This window comes from Fukomys damarensis, unplaced genomic scaffold, assembly GCF_012274545.1.
Source record: "Fukomys damarensis isolate Sample0158 unplaced genomic scaffold, DMR_v1.0_HiC HiC_scaffold_15, whole genome shotgun sequence".
Classification (NCBI taxonomy): domain Eukaryota; kingdom Metazoa; phylum Chordata; class Mammalia; order Rodentia; family Bathyergidae; genus Fukomys; species Fukomys damarensis.
The window spans coordinates 61,445,371-61,455,663 of record NW_022900927.1 but is presented as its reverse complement, the minus strand read 5'-3'; the positions used below and the strand labels follow the sequence as shown (position 1 = coordinate 61,455,663).

General features: G+C 43.8%; 2 protein-coding genes across 4 annotated transcripts in view; one reads left to right on the top strand and one right to left on the bottom strand.

Moving 5' to 3' along the window:
• Window positions 1-480: 480 nt before the first annotated feature.
• Sycp3 (synaptonemal complex protein 3) lies at window positions 481-9,124 on the top strand. The gene is made up of 8 exons (XM_010631364.2): window positions 481-665; window positions 928-991; window positions 1,388-1,422; window positions 2,599-2,716; window positions 3,592-3,691; window positions 6,445-6,543; window positions 8,811-8,915; window positions 9,046-9,124. The coding sequence occupies exons 1-8, from the start codon at window positions 521-523 to the stop codon at window positions 9,097-9,099; spliced, it is 720 nt and encodes a 239-aa protein (XP_010629666.1). The 5' UTR covers window positions 481-520; the 3' UTR covers window positions 9,100-9,124.
• The window catches only part of Chpt1 (choline phosphotransferase 1), a 14,601-nt gene continuing 13,360 nt past the window's right edge, over window positions 9,053-10,293 (bottom strand). The window contains exon 8 of one of the 3 annotated variants that reach the window (XM_019208531.1): window positions 9,053-9,129. In XM_019208531.1, the coding sequence (XP_019064076.1) occupies window positions 9,091-9,129 (39 nt within the window). In that variant the 3' untranslated portion in view covers window positions 9,053-9,090. Of the gene's footprint in view, window positions 9,130-9,224; window positions 9,332-10,293 lie in introns of those variants that run through there. The other 2 variants (XM_019208532.1, XM_033763870.1) reach the window with 2 other exon arrangements.

Genomic DNA, 10,293 nt, shown 5'->3' with positions numbered 1-10,293 from the left:
GCCCGCGCGACAGGGCTTGCTGTCGTCGTCGCCGCCTCTGTTTTTAGTATCTGGGCGCTGAACTCGGGGCCTTCGCACCCACCCGCTTCCCCAGCCCGGTAAAAGTTAGTGCTGGTGAGGGAGACTGGGCCTCCCCGCCGTGCTGGCAGGCTGGGCAGCACCGAGGGCAGAGACGACAGACAGGCTGCGCTTCCTCGCTCGGCCTCTTTTTTTTTTAATTGACCAAAGTCATTCGATTCAGTGCCGAAAGGCAGACGCTGCCAACGCGTACTGGAATGAACTCACCAATTGATGTTTGCTTGGTATTTTAAGTTGTGAGGCCTGCGTCCTCGGGAGGCTGAGGCAGGAGGGTCGCCTCGACGTGGAGGCCAGCCTGGCCATGTAGCGAGAGGTTGTTGCACACAGAGCTTCAAATGTGCAGTGTGAGGGTTTCAGACCGTCACCCCTGCCCCAGCCCGCTCGCACCTTGTCGCTTTCCAGGTGGTGATCAAGCGGATCTGCGCAGAGCCCGGCCCTTGGCATGGTGCCCGCAGGCAGGAAGCACCCGGGGAAGGCGGGGAAGGCACCCACCGAGGAGCAGCCGGGGAAAGCCTTCGGCTCCGACAGGGTCGTGCGCGGCCTGAGCGGCTCCGAGGAGGAGGACGAGGAGGACTCGGCGTCTGCAGGTCCTGGCCCCGTTCTCGCCCAGAGGGCCGCACCCCAGGAGGCCTGCAGAGACCCCCCCCATCCCAGAGGGTCACAGCGAGGCTGCGGCCAACCTGGGCTACATAGGGGGCCCCCCCTCTCAAAAGAATCCAAAGCAAAACCAAACGAACAAGTAAAGCATGTTGGCCAAATGCCAGAGGCCGCCAAATGAAAATATGGCTTCTTTGAGATATACCAAGAAAGCACATTTAATTTTATTTCCTCTTTTCATTGCCAATACAGGAAAGATTCCAGTAATTGAAAAGCGTGGGAAAAAAAGGTCTTCAGAAATCCTGGAAGATATGGGGTAACGTGTCCAAAACAATGCTGAGAATTCTAACAAGTGTTTAATGAGTCATATGTAAAATGGTTGGCATGCAGTATTCCTCCATGTTTTATGAATCTTTAATTAAAAGTTTGTTGTTTTGGAAGCTGGGCGTGGTGGCACACACCTGTAATCCCAGTACTCGGGAGGCTGAGGCAGGAGGACCGCTGTGAGTTCGAGACCAGCCTGGGCTACATAGCGAGTTCCAGGTCAGTCTCAACTACATAGTGAGAACCTGTCTCAGAAAAACAAAAGTTTGTTATCTTGTTCTGTTTGGCTTTTGCAATGCTGGAGGTTGAATCTCTAGGCAAGCACTCTACCACTGAGCTACCACCCCCCGCCAGTCCTAAAAGGCTTAAAAATGTAATTTATTCACAGGGGTGAAGTACAGAATATGCTGGAAAAATTTGGAGGTATGATTTTGGAGATACTTGTATTTAGATAAAATTGTTTAAACCATTGTAATTTGTATAATAGGAAATGTTAACAGTAGACTATGTCAGTGCCTTGTTTACATAAATGTGTTTTAGCTTCATAGATTTCCTTATTTACCTTTTCAATGATGTGAATGGGAATAGCTTGTAGACATGATCTAATGACATTTTAGAAGAAAAATAGATATGTAACACATTCATGTGAGTACAGCTCCATTATATATACCGAAAGGTAACTGGTAAATCCACAATAAAGGTATATGTTTAGCAAAGTACTAAGCTAATAAAATTTGCATGAAATATAGTACTTAGGGGTAAAAATGTCCTATAAAAACTGCACAAAAGTATTTAAGTGTTCTCAAATTTATCTGGATACTTAACATTAAGATGTTTGCTATCTTTGGTCTGTGTTTCTTTTAGTAAAAGATACATTTAAAGGTATCATTAACTATATTTTTTGCACATCATTTTCTTTTTGATATAACTGTCTTTTTTGTGTGTTTTATATTGAGTTCTAACAATAATTCAGCCAAATGTGTTCTTTTGGTTGGGGAATATTTTATAGATTTAGAAAACCTAAGCCTTTATTAAAGTGTTTTCTCATGAGGAAATCGAAGTCTTATATTTTGTATTTTTGGTTTTTGTTTTGTTTGGTACTGGGGATTGAACACAGGGCCTTATGCTTGCCAGGCAGGGGAGGTGTGACTGAGCTACATTCTATCCTACCCAGCCCTGTCTTTGATGCTTTATTTATTGGCTCTTTAAAAAATTATTCCTAAATTTAAAGATTATCTTCAAATTGTATAGTCACTTAAAAAAATAAAGATTATCTTCGTTGATAATTGAGATATGGTTGGGTATTTCGTATCCAAAATCTTTGGGATGAGAAATATTTCAGGTTTTAGAGTTTTTTTTTTGATTTGGGAATCTTTGCAGAGACTTTACTGGTTGAGGAACCCTACCTAGTCTGAAAGTCCCAAATCCTAAATGCTCCCAAATATGAAACATTTTGAGCATGGCATTATCTTAAATTTTATGTTGTATGGTCTTTATACTATTTATTATTGAATGAACTTTTTCCATATGTTTATTTACTGGAATATATGGGAACAAAATAATTTTCAGCATTAAATTGAATATTTATTCTCAATACAGCTGACATTAACAAGGCCCTCCTTGCCAAGAGAAAAAGACTAGAAGTATATACCAAGGCTTCTTTCAAATCCAGTAGCCAGAAAATTGAACATGTTTGGAAAACACAGCAGGAGCAAAGGTAGGCCGGCTGGATTTTATAGCCACATCTGTGCCTTTGCTTAGCATACACAAGTGTGCGTAGCTTAGGAAAACAACTCTGCGTTTCTTGGAGTCTCTGCTGAGAGTACATTTGTCTTAGCTGGGCGTGGGGCAGGCGCCTGCTATCCTAGCACTTAAGATGGTTTGAAGTCAGCCTGGGCTACATAGTGAGAACTGTCCAAAGTAAAGATGGAAGGAAAGGAGAGAGGAAGGAGGAGAGGCATTGGGCTTGATGTTTCTGTAAGTCAGTCGTGAGATTGCTTTTTTAAGTAACAAGTGCACTTTTAAAAAATTATAAAGGTATTCATTTTGAAAATACAGTAGTAAACGGTAAATGTCATAGAAAGTATTTGTCGTTTGATAGCTATATTTGACAGTGTAGAAAAAGGTCAGTTTTATAGTATAACTTTTGTGTATTTATAGTTTTTATATTTATATTGTGAAATTCGTTTACTTTAACTGACTTTATTCCTCTGTACAAAGTCATTGCCAAAATGGGGGAAAAACTAAGTGAACTATTTCTATTTGGAAGTACTTAACGCATTTTTCATATCAAAACCTAAAGTAGAACATGTAAAACACATGCCCTGGAAACAAAACTCTTCTTTTTTGGAAATTACATAGATGATAAAACTTCCTTAGTTGTCAAGAGCTAAAACAGAAAGGTCTTTTGTTAGCTTATTAGGAAAAAATACTTCTGGGATCGACTTAAATCTGACTCTTGCCTTCCCACCAGAATATCTCAGCTGCTAGTATTTCCTTCCTTTCTTACAGTATACAGAAAGGTCAGATCAGCTTTGAATGTTGTTTCCTAGTGGTATGAAATGTAACAGTATTCATCCCCATGTTTTGCAGGCAGAAACTTAACCAAGAGTTCTCTGAGCAGTTCCTGGCTGTGTTTCAGCAGTGGGATGCAGATCTGAAGAAGGCGGAGGAGCAGGAAGAGAAGCTGGTGGTTGGTATCACGGCCTCCGGTGGGAGGGAGCCCCGAGCCAGGCACACTCTGTCCTTGGAAGCAGGGGCTGTGCTGCCTGCATTGCTGGGGACTCTTAAACTTGTAGATGGTGGAAATTTGCCAAAGGACAAAAGGAAGATCAGTGGCTTATAGAAAAGAAATTGAGAGTAGTTTAGCTCTAGGCACCGCGAGACAGGGCCAGGGCTGGCTGCTTGTGTGGGGCCCTTTGGGGCCTCTTGCCAGCTCCTGATGGGCTCACTCAGGGCAGCGAGCAAGACGGTATCTGCTCTCCTAGACTTCGAGGAAAGGAGGGATGGCAGCAGACCCACAGTCCTCCGTGGCCGTGGCAAGAAACCCTGCTTCAGGGCTCTCACTGATGGAGTTTACTCTCTGCCCGCTCCTGAGCCAGTCCCTGAAGTCAGAATGTGGTTTGCTCTGTTTTCTCCTGTGAGCTGCTAGGGCTGGAACCCAGGGCTGTGTGTATGCTGGGCCCGGCTGAGGGTGTGGTTACACTTCATGCTCACTGTGTTTCCTGTGTCTGTCACCTCTGCTCAGATGTCACCAGGCTGCACCAGCTGCTTCTCCGGTGGTCCTTTCACTGGTGCTGATTGTGGGATGTTACTTAGCTAAGGGCTGGGGTACTGGTCTGACCAAGCCACTGCAGGGTTGGTGGGCAAGCTCCTGCAATACCCAAGGCAAGGCTCAGTAGGCCACGGGTGTGTGGGTGTGCAGTTAGGAGAGAGACGTGAGCTGAGGAAGGAAAGTTTGCGAATTCTCAGCTTGAAAACGGTTTTTCATCTGTGAAGATAGGATGACATCCCCAGGGGGAAATGTAAGGGCAGATTCCGAGGGACATCAGTGTTTAGTGCTCTGGGTGGTGAGGGGAGCAAGGAAGAACGCGGAGCATCTGGCCCAGTCTCCGGTGGACAGCACAGCCCTGTGGGCTGAGTGAAGAAAGACATTTCGGAAGGAAAGGAGCTGGGCCTGGTGACGCGCACCTGTAGTCCCAGTACTTGGGAGGCTGAGGCAGGAGGATCCTATGAGTTTTGAGGCCAACCTGGGCTGCATAGTGAGTTCAAGGACACCTGAACTACATAGGGAGACCCTGTCTTCCAAGTGCTGAGATTACAGGCCTGTGCCACCATGACAAGATATGTGTCTTCGTTTTGTTTTGTTTGTTTGTTTTCTGGTACTAGGGATCGAACTCAGAACCTTGCGCTTGTGAGGCAGGTGGCAGCACCAACTGAGCTAAGTCCCCAGCCTGGGAGACTCTGTCTCAAAAAAGCACCCCTCCCCCAAAAAAAATAACCAAGAAAGGAAAGATTAATTCTGTCACCTGCTGCCTGGAGGCTGAGTAAAGTGGACGTGGCAGTGTTGAAATCATTGGTGCCCTGGATCAGAATGGTTCTGGTGGGAAAGTGTGAACTCTGTGCCAGAGTCTGATTAGAGTGAGTACTAGACAGAACGGGAAGGAACGAAATTATCCCGAGGAGAAAAGGAACCACAGCGTTTTTACATTTTTTAAAAAGAGAAATAGCAGCATGTTTGTGTGCTGACAGGAATAACCCAGAGAGACAAATTTAAAATACTAGAGACAGTTGCTGAATTCTCGAGAATGGATGCGACGTGAAGAAGTTGGCCTTCGTGAGGAGCAGGGGTCGCTCATTCTTAGAAACAGGAGGGAAGACAGGATGGGCACGCACACGCAGATGTAGGTTCAGACACAGATGGGGACAGCTTCTGCGTAGTTAGTGAGGTAAGGTGACCATGGTGACCGCGCTGGAGAGTGGGAGGGGCGATTACAGCCGTTACCCATTAGCACTGCCCCTGGGAGAAGAAGGCTGGGCCCGCACTTGTGATCTTTCACACAGGAGGCTGAGGCAAGAGGATGCTTGAGTGCGAGACCCGGTCTCAAGAAAAGGTGGGAAAAGGAAAGTGAGGGTGGCAGGGGCAGGGATAACAGAAAAGTGCATAGACTGAGTGGACTTTAGTACCTGTTGGATTATTGCACTGTGGTGCTAAAGAAAGCAAACTGGAGCAGCCAGGAGGTGGTGCTTGGGTCCTGGGATATGGGAGAAACTGTGTGTGTGTTGGTGACAACCTGGACCCTGGAAACACACCTGGGAATCCAATTGTGGTCACTCGGCTATGATGCGACAGAGTACCTATCTCAGATAGTTGTTTGGGGAGTGGAGTTCATATCCGTTCATTTAAGAAAGTTCCGAAGAGTAGACGACGCACCGTGAGCGTGTTTGCCGTGACCAGTGCTATAGCGAGGCGATGTTACTGGGAATGCTCAGAGCTAGGGCATAAACACATAAGTGAATAGCTCGGTGGAGTAGTGGGCTGGAGAACAAAGAACTCGCTGGTGGAACTTAGCTTAAGGACGTGAAAGGTCACCATTATTGGAAGATCGCCTGCGTGGAGACTGGAATTCCAAAGAAAAGACACGTCTTGAACAGTAAGATTTCCTACTTGGTGACGTGGATGATTGTTGTGTCGCAAATTTGTGGTAAACAAATTATCTAAGTTTGGCCATTTAACAAAACGTGAAAAATATGGATTAAAAAACCATTCCTTTTAAGTTTAATACAGGGTTAGGACAGTTTTGTGCTGATTTAACACGTTAGGGCTGGGAATGTAGCTCTGAGGTAGGGTGCATGCGTAGCATGTGTGGAGCCCTGGGTTTCATCCCTAGCATTGCCAAATCTTTACCTAATTGTTATTAGACAGTATCTCTTTTATATCTGTAGAGTATAATGCGCCAACAACAGAAGGTTTTTCAACAGTCCAGAGCTGTTCAGAACCAGAGACTGAAGACGGTCCGACAGTTGTACGAGCAGTACGTAAAGGTAAGTCACGCGCGGCGAGGTCATGCGTCCTTATACAACACAGTGCACTTGCAGAACATGCCGTACATACCGTTTTTCCTTCCCAGTTTATGGGGACATTTTTTGTTTATACATTTAAAATGTTTAACTACTTTCTATTTCTAGAGATGGGAACAGGATTCACTACTTCTGACTTAAGTGTTAAATATATCTTCAGGATTCTAGTAGTTTTATGGATTATTCAAGATAGGAAATGGTAAATTGGTAATTTTACCTAAAAGTGTACTTACCACAGATTGATTCCACACTTTATTACAAACACTTGTCATTGTTCTTCGTTTAACTTAGAATAGGAAGTTTATAGATCATTTCTATGTACTGTTTTACTTGACTTTGGATCCCTAGTGTTTGTTGAGTAGAAAGCCCTCAATTTTGAATAATTCTGTATTTTCAAATATTTATTTTTTTGCGTTTTTGTCTTGTTTTCTGTGTTTGAGACAGGGTCTTACTGTGTATTCCAGGCTGGCCTTGAATTGGAGGCAATTCGCCTCTCTGAGCCTCCCCAGTGCTGGGATTATACGTGTGCACCACCAGGCCTGGCTTTGTATTTGCAGATGTTTACAGAAATATTTTATGGCATATTTGCTTTTAGAATTATTGCAGTGACCAAACATGACTTTGTATGGCAATTTATAGTCATAAAAGCCCAGAATATAATAGACGCTAAGAATTAAAAATTTGTGGGTTGGAGTGATGGTGCTGCTGCCTGCCTCACAAGCACAAGGTCCCAACTTCGATCCCTGGTACCAAAAAAAGAAAAAGAAAAAGAAACAAAACAAAAAACAAATTTGTGGGTTGGGAATTATCTACCGAATATATGCATTTTACCAGATGGTGGTCTAAAAGGTCCTAAAATATTTTTAAAGAAATTTATAATAATTTATATGAACACAAACACCCCCCTCCCCAGGAATCACACTCAGGACTTTGTGTTTGCCAGGCAGGCCCGGCCAGCACTACTGAGCTAAATCCAGGCCCATGACCGTTATTTTTAAATGGTTTGCAAGAAGAGGACTTGTTAATTAGTGTGAAGGTCTAATAAGGTTATCACTAAATGTTACCACTTAGGATAGGAACTGAAGGGTTGGGAATTTAGCTCAGTGACACAGCGCCTGCCTGGCAAGCGTGAGGTCCTGAGTTCAATACCAAAAAAAAAAAAAAAGGATAGGAACTGGAGTTTGAACTTTGACTCTTCCATCTTATCTTTCACACTGAGTTATTTTGTTTCTTTGTTTATTTTTTTAGACAGGGTCTCACTGTGTAGTTGAGACTGACCTAGAACTATGTAGGCTGGTCTCGAACTCACAGTAATTCTTCTGCCTCAGCCTCCCGAGAGCTGGGATTACAGACGTGTGCCACCACACCCGGCTTCACACTGAGTTATCATGAGACTAACTGTACCTCTGCAGTGGTTCACGGTTTCATTCCCCCTGCTACTACCCTAGTTCCGGACCTCATCGCTCTGCTTGTACTGTTACAATCCTTTGCTTTTCTCTGTCCAGTCCAACTTTATAGGTGTACCATGTTATCTTTCTAAAGCACATCTCTGTTCCTTTCTCTTTATTGCAACTGTATTCTTTTGCCAACTAAACTGGAATCAATCCCCATTTTTTACTATACAGCCACAGTAAGTTGTGTTTCCATTCCTAGTGCAAAATTTTTGTTTATATGTTTTTCTTACTGAAATAAGGTAATTGTATATTATTCTTTAATCTCTCCTCAGCACTTAATATAGTACTTTTTACATAGTAAGCACTAGAATAACTGTTGAAGAAGAGTAAAGATTTAAAGCATAAATACTGCTTTTCGTAACTTGAAGAGACAGGTCGTGCTACCGATCATTTTATCTCTGCTGCCGAATTCATGTCGCATTGACTGTTAGTAACGATAAGGAGAGTATATATATAATCTGATGGTTGGGAAATTTATTAGAAAACATCCAAGTTGGGATATTTGGTGATGGTTATCCCAGCTGGTCTTTCTCTTTTTTCCCTTAACAGTTGATTGATCCACTGTTTCAAGCAAAGTGTTGTACTGTTGTATATTCTATAATTATAGTTGATTCGTGTCATAAATTTTGCTTCGATTGAGTTTTTGTCTTCATGTATTACTCGTTTTTACTTGGAGTAAATAATGGGCATTATTTGAATATTAAAAAGTTCTCCTGAAAATTCTTTTTACAAGTTTAGAACCTGAGGCTTGTAACTAAATGAGCCTTTGTGTTTTAGAGTCTGGAGGACTTGGAGAAGAATCACGATAATCTACTTAATGGGACACAAAATGAACTTAAAAAAGAAATGGCCATGTTGCAAAAGAAGATTATGATGGAAACTGTAAGTCGTAATATTTCAGATGTAAAACATGAGGATTAATGTAAGCACTGAAGACTTTATTTGCTGAAATACGTGTAACAGTCAACTGAGAATTAAACAAATGTTTACTGTCTCCCCTTTCATGAAACAGCAGCAGCAAGAGATGGCAAGTGTCCGCAAGTCTCTGCAGTCCATGTTACTCTGACGGGTGACTCTTGGGAGAGAGGACGTGGACCTAGCAACGTGACACAATGGTGACATTAGCCGAGGGGCGCGAAGCCTTCAGTTAAACTTACCCTCGTGTTTAAGTGGAAGCCCACCCTTTCTGTGCACTTCCAAATAAGATGCAGTTAGGGGCGCGGCGGCTCCTGAGCTCTGTGTGACGCGCTTTCAGCACTTTCGTTGTGACGGTGAATGTTTCTAGCACCTTCTGTTAACTTTTGTCAATAAAGAATATTCAGATTTAGGTTTTGGCTTAGTGTATCTCTGTCCAGCCCTAAACATACAAAGAACAAACGTATTTGGGGATTGTGTGGGGCTGGGGTTGGGTTGGGCTTTGAGATGGTCTTGCTGTGCTGCCAAGGACAAGCTTTAGAGATACTAATGTAAAGATCCGGATTGACAAGTCCGCCATTCTGTAGGCGTCACAGGGCCCCACACTCAGGCTTAGTCTGCAGTTAAGCGACAGCCTTCGCGGTGACAGGGACAGTTACTTCCTGGACGGGTGACCCTGGACGCTTTTCCTGTTTCAATGCAAGTCTCCTTTTCAAATTTCAACAGTTAGTTTTTATACTGTCTTAAAAATGTGCACTTAGTACAGAGTAACCTATGAAACTTACAGTGAAATTATTTCAACATTTGAGTTAAGATTACTGTTATTTATTAAAATTACTTGAATCATTCACAATAAAAAATATGCCCATTATAAGGAAACGATTTCCCGTCTTTCCATAGTTTCAGTTGTAATATTTGCCTCTACAAACCAATCATTTATTTGACTTGAGGTTTTTCAGTTTTAAAAACAAGTCGGTCTCAATATTTAAAAAGTAGAGGGTCGGTAGGTAGCTCAGTGCTCCTGGGTTCAACCCCCGATACGCATGACTGAAAAAACCCAAAACCGTCCTTTCTAATTTCCTCTGGTGGCGTGGGACGGCCTGCACTAAGCCTGTCCTGTTCCGTGACGGTGCCCCCTGGCCGGCTGCCCGCCCTGCGTGCCCACTGTCCTTTGTCCCAAGCGCTGTGTGGCTGGCAGAGGCCACTGGAGAGTCTTGGGTTTTCCTGAATCGGCGCGACACATTCCGTCAACTACAGACGAATTAGTAACGCTCCCAGGCCCTTCAGTCCGCGGGCACACGGCGCGCACGGCCCTCCCTCCGGGGCTGGCACCTCGGGGACCGGG

Coding starts and splice junctions, on each gene's coding strand:
- Sycp3 (XM_010631364.2), top strand. CDS start 521: ATGGTGCCCGCAGGCAGGAAGCACCCGGGGAAGGCGGGGAAGGCACCC. Junction 2,717..3,591: donor AAAACACAGCAGGAGCAAAG/GTAGGCCGGCTG, acceptor CATGTTTTGCAG/GCAGAAACTTAACCAAGAGT. Junction 8,916..9,045: donor AGAAGATTATGATGGAAACT/GTAAGTCGTAAT, acceptor TTCATGAAACAG/CAGCAGCAAGAGATGGCAAG.